This window comes from Anolis carolinensis, chromosome 4 (assembly GCF_035594765.1).
Source record: "Anolis carolinensis isolate JA03-04 chromosome 4, rAnoCar3.1.pri, whole genome shotgun sequence".
NCBI classification, from domain to species: Eukaryota; Metazoa; Chordata; class Lepidosauria; order Squamata; family Dactyloidae; genus Anolis; species Anolis carolinensis.
In genome coordinates this window covers 76,296,232-76,323,630 of record NC_085844.1, presented here as the reverse complement: position 1 = coordinate 76,323,630, position 27,399 = coordinate 76,296,232, and the positions used below count along the sequence as shown (strand labels likewise).

At 41.9% G+C, this 27,399-nt stretch overlaps 1 protein-coding gene across 2 annotated transcripts in view; it reads left to right on the top strand.

The window, feature by feature from the left end:
• Positions 1 to 27,399, top strand: part of cdkal1 (CDK5 regulatory subunit associated protein 1 like 1) — a 323,608-nt gene that overhangs the window by 85,548 nt on the left and 210,661 nt on the right. For both annotated transcript variants that reach the window (XM_062980661.1, XM_062980662.1), the window contains exon 7: positions 16,659 to 16,779. In XM_062980661.1, coding sequence (XP_062836731.1) covers positions 16,659 to 16,779 — 121 coding nt within the window. The remainder of the gene's footprint in view (positions 1 to 16,658; positions 16,780 to 27,399) is intronic.

Genomic DNA, 27,399 nt, shown 5'->3' with positions numbered 1-27,399 from the left:
CTTGCCTCCCGGTTGTAACAACACAACCACACCACAAAACCACAATCCGGACCCACAAAACTCACAACAATGCATCATGACTATAACAACACAACTAAACGCCCCAGAAATACAAAACTTGGCAAAACAACGCAAAAGCCTTGCCTCCCAGTTGTAAGAACACAACCACAACACAAAACCACACCGGACCCACAAAACTCACAACAACGCATCATGACTATAACAACACAACTAAATGCCCCAGAAATACGAAACTTGGCAACACAACACAAAAGCCTTCCCTCCCGATTGTAACAACACAACCACACCACAAAACCACAATCCGGACCCACAAAACTCACAACAATGCATCGTGACTATAACAACACAACTAAACGCCCCAGAAATACAAAACTTGGCACACAACTAAATGCCCCAGAAATACAAAACTTGGCAACTCAACACAAAAGCCTTGCCTCTCAGTTGTAACAACACAACTACACCACAAAACCACAATCCGGACCCACAAAACTCACAACAACACATTGTGACTATAACAAATACAAAATTTAACAACACAACTCATCCACCTCCCCAATCCCTACATTCACACTTGGCCTCCAAAAAAACAATTACAATAATAACAATGACAACAACAACAACAACAATAAGAATCAACACCATCACAGGCAAGAAACAGCCAGGCACTGAGGCTGAGAGGCCAGTCAGTGCTACACTGGGCCTCCAAAAAACAATACAGTAGCATCTAACTTATCCAACCTTCATAATCACTACAACAACAATAATAATAAACACCTACACAGGCAAAAAAAAAAAGACTATTGTACCACAATAAAAATATAAACCGCACTCAGCAGAATCAGACATTACAATTAACAACAAACCAAAGACAACAGGGATCTCAAGCAATTATCAATCAACACAAAAATTGAAGAAGGTAACAGACTTCAAATACTACTACTAATGTGAGTATAAAGAAGGGTGGAGGTCACAGCATCAATACAACCTAATGTAGACTGACCAACACCACCAGACTAAGCCACAGCAACGCGTGGCCGGGCACAGCTAGTTCTATATAAAGAGGTCAGCTGCCCTTGGCGGCGGCTGCTGCTGCTACCATTTCAAACCTAGGCATTCAAAAAGGCCTTTTGCCACTCAACTCAGAGAAGGGGATGGTTCCTTTTTTGATAAAAGTTAAAATACACTATTAACTCTTCTAAAAAAAATTACCGGGGCCCTCCTCTGAACAGAGTGGCAGTAGTTGAAAGCTTAGTCTATTCCAGCAGAACCTAGAACAGTGGTTCTCAACCTGTGGGTCCCCAGGTGTTTTGAGCTACAACTCCCAGAAATTCCACCCAGTTTACCAGCTGTTAGGATTTATGAGAGTTGAAGGCCAAAACATCTGGGGATTCACAGGATGAAAACCACTAACCTAGAAGAAACACTGCCTCCCTCTACTCTCTGCCATGGTACAACTTCTGACCTTTTGACCAGTTGTGTCTGATGTCGACGAGCTCCAAAGAAGATACCAAGTAGGGTGGGGCCTACTTTCAAGTTGGCCAGCTAGTGAGGTAGGAAAGTGGTCAGAACCAGCTCCTGCACCACAAGAGGATGTCTGCTCCTTGTGGAAGTGGTGAGTGAAGAAACAGTTAATTTATTCCAGGGTGCAGCCACATTAAGCCGCTTTCCCCTGGTTAATCCAGATCAGCCTACATGTGTTTTGTTGCCACCCACAGGCTGATCCCACCCCTCACCAACCTACATGGTCAATTGTGATGACTCATGGGCCTTGTAGTCCTGCTCATGACATTGTAATGCCTGATGAAGAAGAAAACTTGGGTTTTTTACCTTCCCAGTCAGAACTGGAATCTTCTCAGCCAGATCTTTCCCAGGCAGATCTGGGAACCTTGCACCTGCAAGAAAGTTGTGTCCCAGAAGTATGTCAAACAAACCCTGAGCCTACATCTCCCGTGTTCTCTCGCCATGAGTTTTGTAAACAACAGAGGGGTTTGGAAGCAGCTTCGCGCAGGAGTGCTAGAATAGCAGCTAAGAATGTAGCCAATTAAGCCTGCTTTTCGTGAGAATCTTTAAGGAGTCAAACATCTGGTCTCAGAGTTTAGCTTTCGTTTCTGGTTCCCAGAGAACTGCTTCGGCGGGAAAGTTAGACTCTATATAGGTGTTTTACCCGCGAAGTAACTTCGCGGAGTCAATTCGTCAGCCTCCGGAGCGAGTTGTGTCTGGACAGCGCGCTCCGTTTCAAGCCTCGTTCCTGCTCAAGCCTTGTCCTTGTTTCCAGCCTTCGCTCCTGTTTCCCAGCCTTTGTTTACCTACGGACCTTGCCTTGTTTCCCAGGACTAAACCTTGCCTTGTTTCACGGATTTTACCAAGTTATTCCACGGACCTTGTTCTTGTTCCTCGTTACCTTGTTCCACGATTCAAGCCTTGTTTCAAGTATCAAGTTATTTCCTAGCCTTGCTCAAGTTCATGGACTAAAGGACCTTGTCATCTCCCCTCACTTTGCCTGGCAAAGTGAGTGTTTCGGTTATTGGATTACAACTTTGGACCTTAATATTTCATATTGGACATTGTTTCCTTGGACTAATTTTGACCTTTCCTGAAAGGTCTGCTTCTGGACTAACTTTTACATTTGCTTTTATTAACTTTATATATTTCCTTAATAAAGATATTAGATAGAATCTGGCCTCTGCGTATGGTTATTGGTGCTCTGTAGCCTGGGTCGTGACAGTTTGACTCCGCCACCCATAAGCACCAATTAACCAAGGCCAGAATGTCTACCGGAACCGTGCCGGGCGGCCAGCCGATTACCTACACCATCGACAAGGATGAGGTGGACCGGATCCGTGATAAGCTCAATGCACAGGATGGGGAAATAAAGGGTTTGAAGGAACGCGGAATCCGTCTTCCGGCCATGGCGTTGCCAACCAAGTTTACTGGAGAAGCTTCTAAGGTTCATGTTTTCCGTCGCCAATGTCAAGCTTATCTAGAGGCCCGTGATGCCGAGTTTCCCCAGGAAGACATCAAGGTGGCGTGGATTTACAGTCTCCTAGACGGGCCAGCGGCTAACTGGGCGACGGCTCTGTTCGACCAAGCCTCCCCACATCTAAGGTCAGCGCAACATTTCTTGGACCACCTCAAGGCGACCTGGGGAATCGAGGACAATTTGGAGGCAGCCGGGCACAAACTCCGCCGCCTCTTCCAAGGAGACAGACCCATGTCTCAGTACATAGCCGAGTTCCGAGTGCTGGCCCACAACACCGGCTGGAACGATGTTGCCCTCAGAGGACAATTTCGGGAGGGTCTCAACATTGAAATGCTGGAGGAAATCTCCAAGGTGGATCCTCCCCAAACGCTTGAGGCACTCATCGATCAATGTTTACGGGCTGAAGTCATGATTGCCAACAGGAAACAGTGGGTACGAGGCCAGAGCGGTAGAGCTGGGGCAAAACCCCCCGCTCCCGCCAGCGTTCAGCCGCGCCCAGTGTGGAGACCCCCACCACCATCCCCATACCCCAGAGGGAGCGAGGAGGTGCCGATGCAGTTGGGCAATGTGCGTCCCAGATTAGATGCCGCCGAGAAGGCCCGCCGCCAACGCCTAAATCTCTGTTGGTATTGCGGGAATGGGGGCCACTTCGCCAGAGAGTGCCCAGCCAAAGGGAAGCCCGCCGCCCGTCTTGCGGCGGCGTCCTCCACGGAGACGAAGGCGTCTGAGGCGGCTGGCACACAGCCGGCGGGGGAAGCCAACGACCGGGCGTAGAGAGGCTCGCCAACCCGGTCAAGAAACCCATTCAAGAGCCGCCAACCGGGGTCCTGTTCCTTCTAGTGGTCACCTTATGGTCAGCAAAAAAGGGACCCGTCATGATCCACGCCATGATAGACTCAGGAGCTACCAACAATTTCATTGATAGAGAGTATGCCGACTCTCTGGGATTACAATATCATGACTTCAAGAATGCCCGTGTGGTGCAAGCCATCGATGGCCGTCCTCTCAAGACGGGCCCCGTAAGCCAGTGGTCGGAACCCACCAGGATGTGGATAAGGGAACATATGGAAGAGATTTCCTTCTTTGTTACTGAGGTTCCCCATTTCCCTGTGATTTTGGGGATTCCATGGCTGACACTTCACGACCCAAGCATCTCCTGGTCCAACAGAGAACTGCAGTTTGCTTCAAGGTACTGCCAAAACCATTGCCTCGTAGCCAAGGTCTGCCATGCCACAGACACCGAGCCCATTATCACCTTGCCAAAGAAGTACTCCGAGTATTGGGATGTATTCAATGAAAAAGAAGCCGAGAAATTACCCCCACATAGACCTTATGACTGTGCCATTGACTTGGTGGAGGGGGCCCCGATCCCGCGAGGGCATCTCTACTCCCTGACTGAACCAGAGCAAGAAGCTCTCAGGGAATTCATAGAGACAAACCTTCGCAAGGGATTCATCAGACCCTCTCAATCCCCAGCCGCCTCCCCAGTGATGTTTGTGAAGAAGAAGTCAGGGGAATTACGCTTGGTGGTGGACTACAGAGCATTGAACAATATCACTAAGCGGAACAGCTATCCCCTGCCCTTAATCTCGGATCTATTAGACCGACTTCGAGGAGCCACGGTCTACACCAAGCTGGACCTACGGGGGGCTTATAATCTAGTTCGCATCAGAGAAGGGGACGAGTGGAAGACCGCCTTCCAGACTAAATTCGGATTATTCGAGTCCCGAGTTATGAATTATGGATTATGCGGAGCTCCCGCAACGTTTCAGCATTTTGTCAATGACATTTTTCAGGACTATCTAGATCGGTTCTTGATCATCTACCTGGACGATTTTTTGGTGTTTTCTAGATCACAATCAGAACATGAGAACCACGTTAAAATGGTGTTACAACGATTGCGGGATCATGGACTTTATGCCAAGCTGGAAAAATGCGCTTTTGATCTACAAGAGGTAGATTTCCTGGGGTACCGCATCTCGCCTCTAGGGCTCTCCATGGACCCGGCAAAAGTTTCAGCAGTATTGGAATGGCGGGCGCCAACCAACAAGAAAGAGGTGCAGCGATTCTTGGGGTTCGCGAACTACTACCGCAAGTTCATTCCAGATTTTGCCCGCTGGTCTGACCCAATCACCAGCTGCATCCGTGGGAAACAGCCCTTCCGCTGGACTGATCAAGCAGAGAAAGGGTTCCAGCAACTAAAGAAATTATTCACATCCCAGCCAATCCTTCAGCATCCAGATCCTGAAACCCTTTTTGTGGTGCAAGCGGACGCCTCTGATGTGGCAATTGGGGCTGTGCTCCTACAACCGGTGGGAGATCACCTTCATCCTTGTGCCTATTATTCTCGTCAACTTACCGCACCAGAGAGGAACTATACCATTTGGGAAAAAGAACTATTAGCCATAAAGGCAGCTTTTGAAACTTGGAGACATTGGCTAGAAGGGGCCAAATTTCCCATTGAAGTCCACACTGATCATCGGAATCTAGAACATCTAAGAACTGCCCGCAAGCTAAATCAGAGGCAGCAACGTTGGGCTTTATTCTTTGAACGTTTCAACTTCCAGATTCATTATGTGACCCCAGCCCAAACCAAGCAAGCAGACGCCCTGTCACGTAAACCGGAATACGCTGCAGGACGCAAGGAGACCTTTGAATCCCAACTACTACAACCCGAGAACTTTGCCACGCTCACAGTGGGGAACACCAAATCCACTCCCATTGATTCAACTCCCTCTACTCCAGGACCCATCTGTGCTCAAGAAATCAGGGCTAGTCAGCAAGCAGATGCCTGGGCGCAGGACCAACTTCGTCAAGGTCTGCATTTTCCCTTTTCGCTTAAAGATGGACTGCTTTGCTATAGAAATCATGTTTATATCCCACCCGGACCGGGCAGGGAAAAAGCACTTCGTCTGTGTCATGACTGCAAACCAGCAGGGCATTTCGGACTATTTAAAACCATGCATTTGATCCTAAGAGATTTCTGGTGGCCCAAGATCCGCAAAGATGTGGAAAAATATGTCAACACCTGCCCAGTATGCCAGCGCTCCAAGATAAGAAGGGAGAAGCCCTCAGGGCTTCTACACCCCCTTCCTACCCCATCTCGCCCATGGGAAATAATTTCTGCGGATTTTATCACTGACTTACCACCTTCCTGTGGATTCACCACGATCCTAGTGGTGGTGGACCTTTTCACCAAGTTAGCCCATTTCATTCCCTGTGAAGGCCTTCCCACGGCCAAAGAGACTGCAGATTTATTCCTCCAACATGTTTTCAGACTACATGGATTGCCCAAGAGTTTGGTCACAGACCGTGGATCCCAATTCACCTCTCGTTTCTGGAAGGCACTACAAAAACTATTGGGCATAGACTCTCGTTTATCTTCAGCTCATCATCCCCAAACGGATGGGCAAACGGAGCGCACCAATGCCACTTTGGAACAGTACCTTCGCTGTTATGTAAACTACCAACAGGACAATTGGGCTTCTCTGTTACCACTGTCGGAGTTTGCCTACAACAATGGAGTCCAGGCTTCTACAAAAGAAACGCCGTTCTTTGCAAACTACGGCTTCCATCCACGTTTCTTTCCCCCTGTCATTGAAACTTCAGAAGTTCCCGCAGCAGAAGAATGGCTGCAGGAACTCACAGCGGTACAACAACTTTTGCTCCAGCAACTGGAACAAGCCAAGGAGGACTATAAACGTCACACGGACAAACATCGCCAGCCGGGCCCCGAAATCAAGGTAGGAGATCGGGTTTTTCTGTCCACTCGCTTTTTGCCCTCCCATCGCCCTTGCCGGAAGTTAGATGCCCGTTTCATTGGTCCCTATCCAGTGGTGGCACAATTAAACCCCGTGACTTTCAAACTCCAACTTCCGCGTTCAATGCGCATTCACCCAGTGTTTCACCGCTCCCTGCTCCTTCCGGCGGATGGTGTGCGGCCAGATGTAGACCGGCCGGCCCCCGTCCCTATTTTGGTGGATGGGGAGGACGAGTTCGAGGTTCAGGACATTTTGGATTCTCGCTTTCACCGCCGCCGCCTGCAATATCTCATTGACTGGGTGGGTTTTGGCCCTGAGGAACGCTCTTGGGAAGACGCCTCCACAGTCCATGCTCCTGATCTAACCCGTCGCTTTCATCAGACCTATCCCGCCAAGCCGCGACCTCGCGCCTCGGGGAGAGAGTCCCAGTTTGGGAGGGGCCTTGAGGAGGGGGATAGTGTGATGACTCATGGGCCTTGTAGTCCTGCTCATGACATTGTAATGCCTGATGAAGAAGAAAACTTGGGTTTTTTACCTTCCCAGTCAGAACTGGAATCTTCTCAGCCAGATCTTTCCCAGGCAGATCTGGGAACCTTGCACCTGCAAGAAAGTTGTGTCCCAGAAGTATGTCAAACAAACCCTGAGCCTACATCTCCCGTGTTCTCTCGCCATGAGTTTTGTAAACAACAGAGGGGTTTGGAAGCAGCTTCGCGCAGGAGTGCTAGAATAGCAGCTAAGAATGTAGCCAATTAAGCCTGCTTTTCGTGAGAATCTTTAAGGAGTCAAACATCTGGTCTCAGAGTTTAGCTTTCGTTTCTGGTTCCCAGAGAACTGCTTCGGCGGGAAAGTTAGACTCTATATAGGTGTTTTACCCGCGAAGTAACTTCGCGGAGTCAATTCGTCAGCCTCCGGAGCGAGTTGTGTCTGGACAGCGCGCTCCGTTTCAAGCCTCGTTCCTGCTCAAGCCTTGTCCTTGTTTCCAGCCTTCGCTCCTGTTTCCCAGCCTTTGTTTACCTACGGACCTTGCCTTGTTTCCCAGGACTAAACCTTGCCTTGTTTCACGGATTTTACCAAGTTATTCCACGGACCTTGTTCTTGTTCCTCGTTACCTTGTTCCACGATTCAAGCCTTGTTTCAAGTATCAAGTTATTTCCTAGCCTTGCTCAAGTTCATGGACTAAAGGACCTTGTCATCTCCCCTCACTTTGCCTGGCAAAGTGAGTGTTTCGGTTATTGGATTACAACTTTGGACCTTAATATTTCATATTGGACATTGTTTCCTTGGACTAATTTTGACCTTTCCTGAAAGGTCTGCTTCTGGACTAACTTTTACATTTGCTTTTATTAACTTTATATATTTCCTTAATAAAGATATTAGATAGAATCTGGCCTCTGCGTATGGTTATTGGTGCTCTGTAGCCTGGGTCGTGACATCAATACAGATAAGACATTAGTGTGGGAGGTTGGTGGGAGCCTACTATAAAAGAAGTAGCAATTACTTTTGCTCTCCCTGTCATGGCAGGGTAATACCACCCCGATATTCCATCCACCACCCCGATTTTCTTGGCATTCAAAAAGGTCAGAAGGGGTGCCATGGCAGGGCAAGGCACCATATTGACCCATGAATAAGTCAATCTAGGGTTTTAGGGATCGATTATTAAGTGTATTTCAGGCATGGGCAAACTTTGACACTTCAGGTGTTTTGGACTTCAACTCCCACAATTCCTAACAGCTGGTAAACTGGCTGGGATTTCTGGGAGTTGAAGTCCAAAACACCTGGAGGGCTGAAGTTTGCTCATGCCTGTTGTATATGGTAAATCTGGCCTGTCAATTAAGTCTTTATAACATTGGTCAAAGCGACTTAACTGTGATGCAATAAATTTATTTATTTATTTATTTATTTATTTGCAGTATTTATATTCCACCCTTCTCACCCCGAAGGGGACTTAGGGCGGATTACAATGAACACATATATTGTAAACATTCAATGCCAACAGACAAACAACATACAATATAGACAGACACAGAGGCATTTAACATTTTTTCCAGCGTCACGATTCCGGCCACAGGGGGAACTGTTGTTTCACCGTCCACTAGTGGCTGTACTTCCTCATTCCTTTCCTCCTGTTTTGCTGGCAGTTTTATGATGTTGTAAATTAGTTAAATTAGCCTCCCGCATAAAGTGTACCTAAATTTCCCTACTTGACAGATGCAACTGTCTTTCGGGGCTGCATAGGTCAACAGCAAGCCGGGCTATTTAATGGTTGGGGGCTTAACCCGACCCGGGCTTCAAACTCATGACCTCTCATTCAGTAGTGATTTATTGCAGCTGGTTACTAGCCAGCTGCGCCACAGCCCGGCCCTATTCATAAATTCATATTTTATTCAGTACTCAGAGAAGTATATTAAGTTGCATTAAGTATATTAAACTGGATCTTTTAAAGTATAAACAGGACTCATGTAAAATTAAAATCTGTAATATGAAAATTGCAGAAATGCTTATGTGATATAGCAACTTTGAGACTTAACAAGGATTCTAACAACTTGAACTGCTTGGAGCTAATTCAGTCACTGTAGTTGCTGTCCTGAGGTCTAAAATGCTCTCTCCATGGGCTCAACATCTAGACAAGTTTTTCTCTCATCTTCTTTTTGTAACCCAGATTGATGAGTTCTCGAGAACTTAAAAGATTGCATGTTATTTTATCACATTTTGGTTGTTTTTAGTTAAGCTATTGTTTGACTGAGGCTTTTGGAAATACTGATTCTATCCTGTGGAGTAAACAGGGTTTTTTTATGCCAATGATAGCAAGAGAAAGTAGAACTTCATGACATTTTGTTTGGCACTACTTGTTTTCTGAGCTGTTTGCGCAATGTCTGTATATTTTTCAGAACAGTTTGGCAATCTTGTGTGTGATTGTCATGTGGGCCTGGTGCGGGAGAGGCTTCCCTGACCATGGAAGTTGAGGCACTTACTAGTAACCTCTATGATCCCACAACAGGTGGGGTTTTAAATCCAAGAACCAAACAGAGTGTTTTGTAAGGTCATAGAGATTTGAAAGGGACTCTACTGTGATGCTATAGGCATCTGTCTTGACCCTAATCTTGTTCGGTGCGTTTACACTTGACTTAGATTAGTAGGATGCTGATCTATTTTATTTATTTTTTATTCATTGGTTTCAATATTTGGACACTGCTTAATGTAGCAAGATTTCTAAGTGGGTTATATTAGGGTTAGAATATATAAACATTTAAACACTAAATGTAATAAATAAGTGATAGGATCAGACATTCAGCAATCAGTGTAAGAAAGATAACCATGGAAGCAACAATAGGGCAAGGAATACCAGATCTGAATATTTTTCTTCTGGTGTTTTCAGAAGGCATTCATTGTTTCTTTGCCTCCCCCCCCCCCCCCCCCCCCCCAAATTTAGGCCCCTTCTACACTGCCATATAAAATCCAGGTTATCTGCTTTGAACTGCATTATATGGCAGTGTAGACTCATATAATCCAGTTCAAAGTGGATATTGTGGACAATTTGCTCTGCTAATCCAGATTATATGACACTGTAGAAGGGGCCTAAGAGGATACCGAGCTACCACTGAGAAGGCTCAAGCCCCTTCTATACTGCCATGCAATCCAGTTCAGAGCAGATAATCTGGATTTTATATGACAGTGTAGAAGAGGCCTCACTTTCATGATGTTACCCAAATGGTTGTGGAATTCACAGGCAACACCAAATGAAACAGATAGTTGATATGTAATACCATAGATGACGGGAACAGGATTAAAGGTGATTTTGATAGATTGGAGAACTGAACTAAAACAAATAAAGTGGATTTTAGCATACATACATATACAGTTTTGTGTTTAGTTCAGAAAAATTTGCAATATAGGATGAATGACACCTGGCATGGTAGTGATAAATGCAGAAATTATCCAGGAGTTTTTGTAGACCACAAGTTAAACATGAATAAAATGGAAGTACATCTGCAGAAATATGTGTGTGTTTTCAGGGTAACCCAAGATTACGTAGAGTTTTCTTAGTCAAGGAATACTCTGAGATGGTTTTGCTAGTTCCTTTCTCTGAAGTATAACCTATAGTATCTGGCATTCATTTATTTTCTCCCATTGAAGTATTAACCAGGACTCACCCTGCTTAGCTTCCAAGATCAGACAAGATATGTTCCCTAAAGTATGTAGGCCTCTACAGAAATTATAGATAGTGGTAATTGCCTCATCATTGAGTACAGTAAAAGTACAATACTTTATCGAACACCATCAATGCAGGGATATATCAGTGGTACTAAAAAAATGAAAGCAACATTTATAGAAATTTTATTTTGCAATTTTTTGTATGAAATGTATTTTGTAGGGTGGACAAGGAAGCTGGACTTTACTTTTGAGTAAAACTTGTGTCTGTCCTCAGTTTTCATAAACTGCTTTGCAAAATGGGTCACTGGACAGAGTTGTTCAAAACAAGTCAAAGGAAGTTACTTCATTCCACTTTTTCAGATTTCATTTCTGTCCCATTAGCTTGTCTGGTAGTATAGTTTATCTGCTCCTGGTTTAAATATTAACTAATGTCTTCCAACAGTTTGCCTAAAACGTCAAATCATTCTTTTATTATCGGTAGGTTGCAAAAAAGTTCATGAGGTGATCTGAGTACATATTGTGTAGCCTAAAGTATAGTGTTTGATACTGACACATCTGTCAGCACAAACACTCTTGTGTTTTGTTTGAGCGTGACAGTTTTTACACAATGGGATTATTGCTCTTTTTAAGAGGCACATAGAATAAATATGTGAAGAATACTAGTGTATGTATTCTCAGATAGGTATGCAATGAAAGCCTAATCACTTTTAAGCTTTCTAATACCTGTGCACATAATAAAAAAAGGCAAAACTATTTTGCAAAGTTCTTTACATATAATCACAAAGTCTGTGTTGGAGAAACAAAGTGAATAAACCCAAACTCACTTATGTTAATATATCTCACTTCTCTGTTTGTCCTATCATGACTGAAAGGTGCTCTGATTTCATAAGAATGTGGGAAAATAGGATTTCCTTAAGTTCAGGGATAGCAAATGAAGCTTAACAATGAGACACTAAAATCTTAGAAGTCTAACACTAGAATGGGTAGGTATTAATTTTGGACAAAAGGTAGCATTATGGTATGGATAGCCGTATTAGTTCATGTGATTTTTTTAAAAAACAACAACCAATGCTATATTATTTTTAGCAAAGCCTTTGTTTATATAGATTATATATGAAAAACTACGGTTTGGTTTTTAAGAAATTGGTATAGTTCAACATTTTGGTTATTCTGATGCATAAGCTACACTAGAGCAAGAGGCAGTGTTAGGACAAAATACGGAGAAATAGAATATGGAGAAATAGGCAAGGGCGTTAAACAAGGCTGCAGTTTATCTCAGGATTTCATTTTGAAGAGGAAGACATCAAAATTGGAGATAGGAACATCAATATTGTGCAAATGACACCGTATTACTAGCAGAAAATAACAAAGACTTGGAATGAATATTGCAGAAAATTCAAGAAGAAAGTGCAACAGCAGGTCTACAGGTTAGTATTAAGACAACGGAAATAATGACCACAGTTGATTTACATAACTTTTAAGAAGATGGTGCAGATATTGAAATAGTTCAAGATTTTCTATGCAGGCAGTCCCCGAGTTACACACATCCAACTTAAAAACAACTCATATTTAAGAACAGGAGCGAGAAAAATCTACCCCTCGGAAGAGAAATTGGCTTCTGAAAGAGTTTTCATGGGGAAATGGTGTCTCCACTATAGCTTTCTAACATTTACAACAAGCTAATTTTTCCAAAATCTAAATATCACAGGGATAGAAAGTGAGGTGAAATCTTCTGAACAGGAGCACAGGCAGCAAAACAAACACCATAGGGGTGTTAATCCTTCCCTTTGCTACCTAAAACTTACAAAAAATTTGCTGGAGTTACATTTTAAAATGTACTTGTTCTGACTTATATACAAAGTCAACTTTAGAACAAACCTTTTTTTGCAACTGTCTGTACAGTACTTGGTTCAATAATTAATCAGAGTGAAGACTATGGTCAAGAAATCATAAGACTAGGACTTAGAATTGCAGCTATGAAGGAACTGGACAAGATCCTGAAGTGTAAAGCTATCTCAATGAATGCCATCATATTTCATATTTCTATGATTATGAAAGTTGAAGAGTGAAGAAAATCAACTCATTTGAAATGTGGTATTACAGAAACATTCTGCTGATACTATGAACTGTTCAAAAGACTCCTAGAGTAAATTAAGCCTGCATTCTCCCTAGAAGCCAAGATGATTAAACAGAGGCTGTTGTATTTTGGCCATACCATGAGAAGACAGGACTGACTAGAAAATATAGTCATTCTTGGAAGGATAGAGGAAAACAAGAAAAGAGGAAGGCTGCATTCCAGATTAATAGACTCAACCAAGAAAGCCACATTCCTGGGTCAGCTGGGCTGTTGAGGTTAAGGTGACTTGAAAGTCTCTTATTCATGGGGTCACTGTAAGTTGAAGACTTAAAGGCTACTAACAATAACAACAAAACCATCTTTCACAGCATTCATCAGTTATATACTGTATTTATTTGGCTAATTTGAAAGAGGAGAGAGTTGTTATACTTGATGGCTTTGTGTTGAACTCAATCTTATCTGTTGCATGATCAGCCAATTCACTTATGCGTGTTTCGTTCTGCTTTCCTCCCTCCCTTTCTTCCTTAAAATATATACCTGTTGTGCTTGGTCAGTAAGGGAGGATTTATTTTTAATTTTCTTTGAAAATGAGTTCCTGGTTCATATAATTCTTGTGGTTTGACATGGTGGCTGACATGTGTGGTGTTTGAACTTGAGGGCCTTACACTTTCACATTTAATGACTTGTTCTTCTGGGGAAAAAAAGGGCCTGAATCCAATTCTTAGGTCCAATTATATTGATCAACTGAAACAATGGAAGTTGCATAAGTATTGTTATACTAAGAAGTGGGTCTATTCTAGCTGAGAATAATAATCAGATTTAATACAAGATTGAATACTTTGAGGTGGTTTTGCCAGTTTCTTCCTCTGAAATATAGCCTGTAGTACCTGATATTCATTGGCGTTATTCCATTCAAGTGCTAACTAGAGCTGACCCTGCTTAGCTTCCAAGATCAAATATAATCTGATGCCCTTAGGGTATTTTTCATTGCAGCGATCTACAATTGATAGTAAGAAACAGATTGTAAACAAAGAGTGTAAAATATATGTCTTTCTGTAGAAAAAACAAAGGAATATTAGTGATATCCTAATCTCAAATCAGATACACAATGTTACCACAGAGACACTTTATTATCTTACCCTTTAGAGACCATCATCCCAAGTTCCTTAGTTCTTCATTTTTGGAAAAGATAATTAAGTTAGTCAAATTGACATTTACATTAATCATAAGTGAAGCTTCATGTTTATTTCAATAGGATTTAGGTGTGAGTAAATTACTGTAGATTAAATTCAATATTTTTAGTTCTGTTTTTGTAAAGTGCTGAAAAAGATAACTCTGGGATACACTTCATGCCAAAAATGTGCTCTACCATTGAGATGTAGACATTCCTATTGTGGCAATTAGATTGTGGCTTCATGTGAAGTTCTTCCATGGGAAACATCCCATCATGCATTATCTCTGATTTTCACCATATAATCATAAACTGGTTTTTGTATAGTAGCAGTGAGAATGACTGTGCATAAACAAGTTGCCACGTAGAAAAGCCCCCATAAAAGTGCTTTATAAACAGTCCCCCATGTTACTGTTTGGGTATGTAACTTAAAGCCAGCTCACAGTCTAAAGAGGCAATGCACATGCTTAAAGCAAACCCAAGAAGTGCAATAAGAACTTGAATAATCTTGGTGTTACAGCTGCTTCTACTGCCAAAAAGGCAGGCATACTTAAAACAGGATTATTTTATAGACAGGGCTGGGATCTAGTAAACCTATTTTTGCTTTAGAAATGAAAATATGAACAAGCTGACATATAAAGGTTGATCTTCAGAATGCTGTGGAATAAGCCAGGATCTGAAATTGATTGTAAGCCATTATTTAAGGTGTTCTGAAGTTAAAGTAACTAGTTTTATCCATATGCAGCCGGAAACAACAGTTGCTATCTTATCATGATCACTATTATTATTTATTTATTTCTACCCAGCCTTTTTCTACCCAGAAGGGGACTCAAGGTGGTTTACATATGGCAACCTTAAAATACATACAAACAGAGACTTAAAATCAATTAAAATTAAAATTAATACATATTAAAAAATTTTAAACTTTACATTCAATATTAAAATCACATCATCCAAAAATCGTAGTCCAAGGCTGTTCCGTCGTCAATTATCTGTAATTCCAAGTCTATTATTTCACTGTACTAATCACCGAAAGTCTGATCCCAGAGTGAAGTTTTTACTTTTCTTCTGAAGGCTAGAAGGAAGGGGGCTGGTATAGCATCTCTGGGAAGGGAGTTCCACAGCCGAGGGGCACCACTGAGAAGGCCCTGTCTCTCGTCCCGCCAGCCGTGCTTGAGAAGCAGGCGGGACCGAGAGCAGGGCCTCCCCAGATGATCTTAATCTCCAAAGTGGCTCATAGGGGGAGATACATTTGGACAGGTAAACTGGGCAGGAACCATTTAGGGCTTTATAGGCTAAAGCCAGCTCTTTGAATTATGTGGAGCTGGCGTAACAAAGGAGTTGTATGCTCCCTTTACGCCGCTCCAGTGAGCAGCCTGGCTGCCACCAGTTGAATCAACTGAAGCTTCCGAGCAGTCTTCAAAGGCAACCCCCATGTGGAGTGCTTTGAACTAGACTATTCGGGAAGTAACAAGAGCCAAGTCAGGCTTCCCAAGGTACAGGATTCATCTTGCGTAATGAATCTTGCATGGATTCATCATGCAAGAATCCTTCTGCTCTGAGCTTATACCGTATTACTAGTTTTGGCCAGTAATTGAAGTGAAGCAGCCACACCTCAAAAAGTGAATTTTACCTTTGTTTTGCAACTTAGTGAACACACTTTCTTAACACATTTCAATTAATTGTATTTTAATCATGGCCCTTGCCATTTCCAATTCCTTATTGGAAAAAGCAATCACATTTCATTGAGTGCTACTCTGAAAAAAAGACAATGCTACTTTGATATTGATTATGTTGAATCTGGTGACCTGGAATTTACAGCATTATGGTAATGGGATTTTATGAACACTATATGTTTTGAGGTCTGATTATTTGGAAGTCCATAAGAAAGTGAGTAATTAATGAATGTATTCAGCGGAACTACAGATGGAACCTTATAAACACAAAAGCATTGATGTGCCACTGGGATGTAGGAAGCACATGTTGAGTTAAATTGTGGAAATGTTCCTTCATCTGAGTGTTTTTGCAGTGCTTTGTGGACATTCTTGCTGAAGTTGACACCAGCAAACATACTGCCATCCCTCTTCAGTTCTGCAGTCTTAATTTTTTAAGTGAAAAAAAAATCACCCCTGTAAAACTATTTCAGTTGTAATTATAATCAGAAAGCTTTTGCTTAAGAACTTGACTTTTTGAATTGATTAGCCTGCTTACATCAAACAGTCTAAAAAAAATAAAACAGAAGGGACTTTGTTTTTAATAACTCATTTTGCTATTTGGATTTTTTTTTGCTTGATTAGTGGTTTGTTAACAAAAGGAAATGTATAATGTAAAACATTACACTGGAAGCCCGCATATATCTACTCTGAAGTGTCCCTGTTGAGTTCAGTGGAACTTGCTCTTCAGTAAGTGAGTGCAGAATGGCAGATTTGGGTCTGTTTTGTTTTAGAAAATTCAGAATGTTTTGTGTGTAATTGTGCTTTTTTTCTTTATTTGAAGGTCACTCTGTGAGATTGCTGGGTCAGAAAAAGGATAATGGAAAACGGTTGGGGGGAGCTCGATTGGATTTGCCAAAGATTAGAAAGAACCCACTGATAGAAATAATTTCCATCAATACAGGGTAAGCATCATTCAAACTGACATAAAATATTCAATACTGCCTAGAAATTCAATTTCATTTTTGTTCATTCTTAATGCATAGCTGTCACGGGTCATCCCATAAACAATTTAAGGGAAAACAGCAAAACTCCAATGGCATGAGTATTTTCAAACAGTTGTCTAATTATTTACATATAATTCAAAAATCAATGTTTTTTATTTTTTTACCCTTTCCTAAGCTCTTTTATGTCGTGATAGGAGTAAGTAGTGTGAGATCTAATTTTTCCAGTCTAAATTTCTATACATGTCGTTCGTACATATATTTTGACTATAAGATTAATTTTCCCCATCCATATACATAATGTAGTAGTAGCAGCACTGGTACTTTTTTCCCAAATTTGGTTGGTTCTGGATTGTGTTTATTTACCATATCACAGCTTCTAAAATGTGAGAAATTAAATATTTGAGTCTTTCTCTATTTTGTCATTATATATTGTTGCTTTGTATTGCTATCTTTTAAGACTTTCATGTTTCTTCTCTAATGGATCTACCGCACACTTGCTCCTTGAAGCACAAGGGTTTAGTCCAAAGGTGGGGAAAATGTGGTCTGTGGATAATATATGCCCCCCCCCCCAGGAGATACTTGATGCCCCCAGAATCCCTCAAAAATGTAATTGTTTGGAGCCCAGAATTTGGTGGAAAAGACAAGCAAATTCCTGGAGTGACTTGCCCATCTCAGTCTCCAAAATGGCCTTATTTTGATCAACTGGGAAATTATTTGATATTCTTCCTGGTTACACCAGTAAAGGGGGGTTTGCTGTAATATGGGGTTCTCCTCTGCAATTGCCCACCCTTGTCTTCATACATCCAGTTTCTACCAGCACATTTTATATGACATTTGTGTGCATTTAGAAGTTTGCAAGTCACATTGGAAATGTATGCTGTGTGCAGACATTATGAAAGTATAATGTCCATTGGAGCCTAATGCCTGTGCCTCATTTATTTATTTATTTGCGACATTTATATACTCTTAAACAGAGTAATCTTATATGCCTTATTGAAATTATGGCCTAGTTTTTTTGCATACCACATGCACAGATCCTGTTTCATTTCTTACAAGTGTATGGAATGTTTGTGGATTTCTTGTTTTGTTTTGTTTTGTTTTTAAAAGGAAAGTCAAATGCCTTGTATTTAAAAGCTTTCTGGGAAAGAAGGGACAGCACAGTGCATATGTAATTCCCCTTAGTCCTTTCTGCAATGTTTCTAGCAAAAGTCTAGGGCTGGAGATGTGAAGCTGGCTGCTGCAGGCAACCTCTGGGGTCATAAGGAGAGTGGGAAAAGATGAAAGCAGGAAATGGTTTCCATGTAATGCCTTCAAGAAAGGTAGCATTGTGTGAGCTCTGCTTTAAGCAGACAAATGGCTTGGGATTCAGTGATGGTTTAACAAAGGTACTTTTGGGGGCAGAATACATCTAATAATCCACTCCTGGAACTACTTCTGGCACGGCAACCTTCGCTTTCTGTGTCCCCAGTAAAAGATGCTTAGAAAGGCTAGACAACCCTCCAGATATTAGTCTTTCTAAGTGGACTTGAAGGTTGAAAGTGGTAAGAGAAGGGATAGAAAGCTTTGTTGTTCATGTGTTGCAGCATCGGCATGACATTGTATCTAGGCTAATGGCTTTTTTCCATTCTAATTATCTTGTATCACTTCTACAGCTGGTTGCTTAGTAATTATGTTATGTCTAATGCAACCATGGGCAGAACACAATCCTGGGGCCGCATGGGGTATCTCAAGGCAGTTTTTGCAACCCCCTAATCCTCTAGATTTCCCCAGGATTACTGTACCTTTCTTTTCCTAGTAAAAAGGCTGAATTCCTTCTTCTGAAAACCTCCAGGAACAGTGGTTCACCTTTTAACTAAGCCTTTTTCCTTCCAGCACTTTTCAATATGAATAAACACCTATTTTTCGAAACCAGAAGTGGACTTCCAGACATTTCAGTTTTGATTTGTTTTGTTCTCCATTTGAGAGAACTTCGGGAAGTTCATGAAGCACCTAGAAAGTTCCAGAGAATTTCCTGCCTACCACTTTGATTCTAATGTTTGTAGTGGACAAGGTTTCAGATGAGTTTATTATTATTTGCTTGGGTAATGTGTTGTTTTAGGGTAATTGTTGTTATGTGCCTTCAGGTCATTTCCATCTTATGGTGACACTAAGGTGAACCTTGTCCAGTGTCATCCAGCAAGTTTCCATGACTAGGCAGAGGTTCAAATCCAGAATTGTAACCCAATGTTCAAACTACTACATCATTCTGGCTTATGGTATCAACCACTTACATATTAATCTCTTGAGAGAGTTTTAACTACAAGTGTGCCCCATTTTCTTTCATGGGCTAACTTGTACTATCTCTGAAGGAGTTTTCCCGCATGTGAAAATGAGGCAGTGCATTCTAATATGTGGAAGTTTAGACATGATTGTGGGGGTGACTACAGAAAAAAGGGTAAATAGGGTAATAACCCAGAGGACTTGGAGAACATTCATTTCTAGGGTCACATTAAGTTGAAGTTAACTTGATGACAAATCACAACGAGAGATACATGGAAAGTATTTCGCAATCTTTATAGAGTAATTACAACTGGCAAAGCTAAATAAAGGGAACTATAATAAGTGATATGGGTCCATTTCAGTGAGGGCAAAAAGAAGCATGTAAACAGCTTTCGTATTTCTTTCCACGAACATAACAACATGTGATTGAAAGTTAAGGCAAACCACATTGGTATAGCAAACGAGAGGGAAAGAGAAAAGAACTGTTTACTGCACAAAACATTACAAAATCTTTTATTTCTGCCTGAGGTTTCTTTCATAGGATCGTGTGTGTTTGGATGTGTGTTACTGGAATACAACAAATATGCTGTTTGCTAATTAGATTATTCAAATGGGTTTTCTGACACAGTATTTTGAAATTACTTTTCCAACTATGCAAGCATAGGTTTTAAAATCTAAATAACGTGGATTACCATTTTCATTGTTTTATTCATAATGTTTAAAATCACTAAACATGGCTGAGATGATATCAGCAACTCTGATCTGGAGATGTATTATTAATTTATTTAATTTTATATCTGTACCTCAGCCTTGAGGGACTCAAAACAACTAACACACAATTTTTATAGTTTTTTAGAGCATGTCTTGGCCCATCATAACTAAAAGTAGCATCTTATGCAAGGGAATTGGAGCCTGATCTATATCTGACTGGCATGGTCTTTCAAAATTGCTTGTAATAACTTGTCTGCTAAGTGACTTTTCTTTCCTGCTACCCAACTTCCTTCCTTCCTTCCTTCCTTCCTTCCTTCCTTCCTTCCTTCCTTCCTTCCTTCTCTCCAGACAGTTTTCTCGGTAAATAATAATATAGTTATAATAAAAGCAACCTCCTTTCTGTACTTAAAGTTAACCAATACCAGGTAATCTAGTCGTGGTAGCTCATAACTAGAAACGGGGGACAACCTTAAAAAAAGGGATTATCCACACTCCCTGCCACACTGTGTTTATCTTCTCTTATACTTTCCTATACAAAGATCCACCTAAGAGTATGTAGTCTGGAGTGTGCCAGAGACAAAACATTTACAGTAGGGAAAGTTGGTTGTAGTTGAGATCATGCAACATGATTTGAACAAGTAAGCTGTATAGAGAGAAAGGCAACCTGCTTGTATACAGTTTCCATAGTTTGGGACAATTTGAATCAGAGTTAGATAATTTGCTCACTTGTTGGGGCAATTGAAAGAATGTGTAGAAGTGTGTTTTTGAGGCTAGATGGGCAGACAGAAACAAATAAACATGTAACTTGAACCAACCCTACTGTCATTGGCTTTTGTACTTTTGTATTTATTTTTCGGAGCCCCCCTGGTGGCGCAGTGGATTAAACTGCTGAGCTGCAGAACTTGCTGACCGAAAAGTCAGCAGTTCAAATCCGGGTAGCGGGGTGAGTTCCTACTGTTAGCCCCAGCTTCTGCCAACCTAGCAGTTTGAAAACATGCAAATGTAAATAGATCAATAGGTACCGCTCTGTCGGGAAGGTAACAGCACTCCTAACAATCATGCCGGCCAGATGATCTTGGAGGCATCTTTGGACAATGCCTGCTCTTCAGCTTAGAAATGGAGATGAGCACCACGCTCCAGAGTCAGGTATGACTAGACTTAATGGCAAGGAGAAAAACCTTTACCTTTATTTATTTTTCTCTAAGATTCCTTAGTGCAAAATAAGATAATGATATTTATGAGAAGTTTCACACAGTTGCGTGTAAGTGTTGATTTCCCCTCTAAAATAAAGAGAAATAGCACAATTGATATACAGTAGAATCTTGGTTATCTGATTTAAACGGGCAGACCCCAACTCGGGTTACCCGGATTAATCGGATAAGCAAAATTCTAGGCCTAGGCACATAGCGGAGGGAGGAAACTAATCCCTCTAGCAGGCGCTTGGACCCAGGGAAGCGGGAGGCATGCCGCTGGTTAGCGACATGCCTCGCACTTCCCTCGCTGGGTCCAAGTGCTTAGTGGCATACCTTGCGCTTCCCTCCCTGGGTCCAAGTGCCTGACGGAGAAAACAACTCCCTCCATCAGGCGCTTGGACCCAGGGAAGTGCGAGGCATGCCGCTACTTAGGGAGTTTTCTCCCTTCGCCCAGCACTTGGACCCAGGGAGGGAAGCGCAAGACGTGCCACTAAGCAGTGACACGCCTCGCGCTTCTCTAAAGGCCCAAGCACCGAGCGGAGGGAGAAAACTCCCTCCGCTCGGCGCTTGGGCCCAGGGAAGCAGGCCACGATCGCTGCCGCAGCAGCAGCAATCGCAGCCCGCTTTCTCCTGCCTCTGCCTCTCCTCTCGTGAGAAGGAGCTCCTTCTCACAAGAGGAGAGGGAGAGGGAAGCGGAGGAAGCAGTGCGATTATGGCCTGCTTCCCTGCGCCGAGCCCTCGCCCCTTGGGAAGCAGCCCACGAGTTCTGCTAGGCAGCGACGCTCGTGGGCTCCTTCCAAGGGGTGAGGATACCTTTGGGAGGGGGAGGGGGGGCGGTGGCCCCTCGGATAATCCAGAGCCTCGGTTCACCGGGGCTCAAATTACTGAGATTTTACTGTACATGTGTACTCTTAATATTGTTGTGCACGTATATTTTGCACTCAAGAATTGTTTCTATTTTGCTCTTAAAAGTAAAATTAGATGTTCTAAACTTACGTACCACCTTTAAAGTTTTCTCTAATTGTGGTCATCCATATGTTGCATATGAATAAAATCCCAAAATTGTATAGAGAGGGACAAATCTTAATGAGTCATTACAGAGCCTCTGGTGGCCTAGGGGGTAAAAGCCTCGTGACTTGAAGGTTGGGTTGCTGACCTGAAAGCTGCCAGGTTCAAATCCCACCCAGGGAGAGTGCGGATGAGCTCCCTCTATCAGCTCCAGCTCCATGCGAGGACATGAGAGAAGCCTCCCACAAGGATGGTAAAAACATCAAAACATCCGGGCGTTCCCTGGGCAACGTCCTTGCAGATGGCCAATTCTCTCACTCCAGAGCACTCCGGTTGCTCCTGAAACGAAAAAAAAAATTACAGACACAGAAAGGAAAACTCACAAGGTATATTTTATAAATATATTCAAATCAGTGTTTAAATCTGTTGAGTTCTTGCTGGCATCAGCTCTTCTCTGCATACTATTTCAGAGTTTTTCAAACATAGGTGAATAAATATTTCTTTATTTCCTCTACCTTCTTTATCACAGAACATAAATCAAAGCAGCTAACAATAGTAAAATATCAAAACAATCAGCAATAATCTTGGTCTTTTTTACTGCTGCATTATTCGTTTGGTGAGTCATTGCTGTTTGGTCGGGGGGGGGGTGGTTACTGTTGATTTTTTTCTTATTTTTTAGTTGTTGTATACTGCCTAATGGTTTGCTTTACTATTTGTTTTGTTCTTTTCTCTTTATTAGCTTTTTTGATTTATTTTCTAAAATAAATTACAAGGAAAGATAGCTATTAATAGAAGAAAAAGATCAATAAAACCAGTATTCAACAAAACATTAAAAAAACAATGACAAAAACAACCAGGTATACATCAGAAGATGGACAGCAATGGGGCTTCTGTAGTACTAGAACCACATCTGAATTTGATCTTATCCACTAATGGTAAAATGAAGCACCTAAAATATAATGTATTATTCATGTTCTGATCTTTAGATTATGGACCATTAAGGTACTTAATAATTTGGAAAGACTGTGTTCCACTTTGTTTTTCATTTATTCAAACTGTAATTGTCCAGTTGCTGTTCATTCCTTCTTATCTAATCGAGTATTTTGAGCACATTTACATTAGGGAGCCAGAAACAAATCATGTTTCAGAAATGGTCAGACAGAGGGATAATTTCAGAAACAGAGACCAACATGATTCGATGTATGCAATGGTATGTTTGTAAGAGAGAAAGGCTTGACATATCCAAGTCTTGGAGAAAAGACAAAGAATCCCCAGGATTTGATCTTGTATCCTGAATCAACTTCTATAGCTCTACTCTTTCATGCAGTTTAAGAAGAAGAAGGGGGAAAGGCAAGGCTGAGAGTGGCTTGTGACTTTATTGGAGTGGTAATAGTTAAGGTTATTCCTGGTCTTCATGCATTTCGGGGAATCACTTCTCTGTATTATTCCTGGTCTTCCACACAGAAGCTGAAGCACAGGGTTGTTGTCCCCATCTTCAAAAAGAGGGGGGAAAGAAGATCAAATCAATTGCTGCCCATTCAGCTTGACATCAATATCAAGAGAGATTTCTAGAGCAGATTCTTAAACAGACCATCTGTAAACACTTAGAAAGGAATGCTGTGACCACTCAAAGTCAACATGGGTTTCTCAAAACAAATAATCTCTTTGTGATAGACGTACAAACTTGGTGAATGAAGTCGAACACTATTCATGTAGTGTACCTTGATTTCAGTAAGGCCTTCAACAAGGTTCCCCATGATGTTCCTGAAAAATAGTTAGTAAAGTATGTGCTAAATAATGCAACTCTTTAAGTAGATTTGTATTGGGTTGTGGTGTGTTTTCCGGGCTATATGGCCATATTCCAGAAGTATTGTCTCCTGACGTGTCATCACATCTATGGCAGGCATCTTCAGAGGTTGTGAGGATGCCTGCCATAGATGTGGGTGAAACGTCAGGAGACAATACTTCTGGAATATGGCCATACAGCCCGGAAAACACACAACAACCCTGTGATTCTGGCCATGAAAGCCTTCGACAACACATAGATTTGTATTGTGTAACCAAACCCAAAGATTGTTCCCCTTCATCCCAGATACAAGTGACTAGTGAAGTGCTGCAGGGTTCAGTCCTGGATCATGTGCTATTCAACATTGTTATAAGTGATGTAAATGACAAAATAGAGGACATGCTTATCAAATTTGCATATGATAGCAAATTAGGAAGATAGGTAATGTGCCACAGTACAGGATCATAATAAAAAAATGACCGTAACAGATTGGAGAGTCAGGTCAAAATTAACAAATTAACATTTGAAAGTGCTGTGATGTCAACATTTTCAGAATCTACTTCTATCCAGTTTTTCAGCTTTACAATTTGATCTGATACATATATACTCAGATATGAGACCCACTGTGTTCTTTGAAGCCTATTTGTGGATCAGTGTGCACAAGATCAAGCTATCACATTTATAGCTTTATGTTATAGAACGCCTGTTTTTTAAAATTCTTGTTTGTATGTCAGAGGAGTTTTATACTTGGAATGAAAGTCAGAGACAAAATTTGCCTGCTGACGTAGGAAGGCTGCACCATAAGTGACCTTTATTTTCCAATAGAAGACCCTCTTTGTTAGTGAGGAACAGAACTTTCAAGTACTAAAGGAAGTGCTGACAGCTCAGTTTAGGCAAAAGCTGATCTTTCATTTGGTGTTCCTCCCTTCCCCCCTGCTCAAGATCATTTCTATGGGATTGCTTTCTTTTACATGATAAAATTAATTTTAAAGAGTATGTTATTTAGAAAGTCAAACAATTTGGTATCTCAGAAATAGAATTCTAAACATGTAATTAGAAATATTTTTGAAATTAAAATAATTTCCTTTTTGAGTGATTGAGTTGTTCTGTTAGAGAGTGTTCTGTGGTTTAATCATCCTAATATATATGTTTTTAAAAGTAATTTTAAAAAATGTCATCTAATTCCTACATAGACCCTCCTACCTTACTTTTTAGAAAATATCGAGAATGATACTGAGCCAACAATGTGATGAGGCAGCTAAAAAAGCCAATGGGATTTTGGCCTGCATAAATAGGAGTATTGTGTCTAGAGCCAGGGAAGTCATGCCAGCCCTCTATTCTGCCTTGGTCAGACCACATCTGGAATACTGTGTCCAGTTCTGGGCACCACAATTTAAGGGAGATGTCGACAAGCTGGAATGTGTTCAGAGGAGGGCAACTAAAATTATCAAGGGTCTGGAGAACAAGCCCTATGAGGAGCGTCTTAAAGAACTGGGCTTGTTTAACCTGCAAAAGAGAAGGCTGAGAGTATAAATATGTGAGGGGAACTCATAGGGAGGAGGGAGCAAGCTTGTTTTCTGCTGCCCTGAAACAGTGGCTTTAAACTACAGGAAAGGAGATTCCACCTGAACATTAGGAAGAACTTCCTCACTGTGAGAGCTGTTCAGCAGTGGAACTCTCTGCCCCGGAGTGTGGTGGAGGCTCCTTTGGAGGCTTTTAAACAGAGGCTGGATGGCCATCTGTCGGGGGTGCTTTGAATGCGATTTCCTGCTTCTTGGCAGGGGGTTGGACTGGAAAGCCCATGAGGTCTCTTCCAACTCTATGATTCTATGATACCAAAGGATCATTATTGCTCTTATACTAATATCCCTCTTCAGTATTGCTTATAGAATTACTGAGTTTGTATTTCAGATTACTGGGATGAATAGTTTTTAAAACATTGAATTCATGAGCCTAGGTATGTGAGCAATTTTGTTCTTGTTCAAAGGAATATATAATATACTAGCTGTGCCCGGCCACGCGTTGCTGTGGCAAAGTGGTGGTGTTATTGGTTAAAAATTGTTGTGTAATTTTTATTTGACATTTGTATTTTTTTATTAATTTTATTGTAAGTTATCTATTATATTTTATTATTTTCTTGTATTATTTTTAGTTATTTTCTGTTATTATAGTATTTTATTGTATTAATTTTTTAGTGTTTTTTATTATTTTTTATTGGGTTGCTAGGAGACCAAGTGGGCGGAGCTTAGCCTTCTAACTGGCAGCAATTGGATAAAAGCAATTATTCCTCTCCCTCTAATTAGGACTTTATTTTTCTTTTCTTTTTGTTGTATCAACCTAGAGGCGTGGATGAGGGGTTGTGTTGTCAAATTTTGAGGTTGGGGGGCCTGTACTTTTGTTGTTTTGTGAATTGCCGTGATGCCATCACTCTTTTATATATATAGATTTACCTGAAGGAGCCCCCGGTAGCGCAATGGGTTAAACTTTTCTGGTGGCAGGACTGCTGACCGACAGGTTGGCGATTCAAATCCAGGGGGAGCGGGTGAGCTCCCTCTGTGAGCTCTAGCTCCCCATGCGGCGACATGAGAGAAGCCTCCCACAGGATGGTAAAACATCAAACATCCGGGTGTCCCCTGGGCAATGTCCTTGCAGTTTCTCAAGTCGCTCCTGACATTAAAAAAAACCCCTATATACTCATGTATAAATTGTCTTTGAGCCTCCGGTGGCTCAGTGTGTTAAAGCGCTGAGCTGCTGAACTTCCAGACCGAAAAGTCCCAGGTTCAAACCCAGGGAGCGGAGTGAGCGCCTGCTGTTAGCTCCAGCTTCTGCCAACCTAGCAGTTCGAAAACATGCAAACATGAGTAGATCAATAGGTACCGCTCTGGTGGGAAGGTAACGGCGTTCCATGAAGTCATGCCAGCCACATGACCTTGGAGGTGTCTACGGACAACGCTGGCTCTTCGGTTTAGAAATGGAGATGAGCACCAACCCCCAGAGTCGGACACGACTGGACTTAACTTCAGGGGAAACATTTACCTTTGCCTAAGTTGTCTTCATTTTTATGTCATAGGCAGATTTTGGGGGGCAGGGTTCAGGATTATGGATTTTGATGTGGCTCATGTGGATGTCAAGGGTCATTCTGCAGAAGGATAAACACCAAAGCTGCCTCAAGGGCAGTTGCCCCTGGCAGCTGCTGCCAATCCTCAGCCAGGCATTCAAAATACACCAGAAGTGGCACCATGGCAGAGAGAGTAGTGGAGGTTAGTGCTTCTTTTATGTTTTCTCTGGATGGAGTAAGCTTTTGCCTTCTGTCACTCAAGGCCCAGGCTGTGGCGCAAGCTGGTGACCAGCCAGCTGCAGCCAGCTGAGACCAATCACTCTGACCAAGAGGTCATGAATTCGAGGCCAGCTCGGAGCCTGCGTTTGTCTTTGTCTTTGTTCTATGTCAAGGCATTGAATGTTTGCCTTATATGTGGAATGTGATCCGCCCTGAGTCCCCTTTGGGGTGAGAAGGGCAGAATATAAATACTGTAAATAAATAAAAAAATAAATATTCAGAGAAGGAAATTGTTTCTTTTTTGGTAAGAGGTAAGGTGTAGCAGTCCATTGACCTGCAGATAA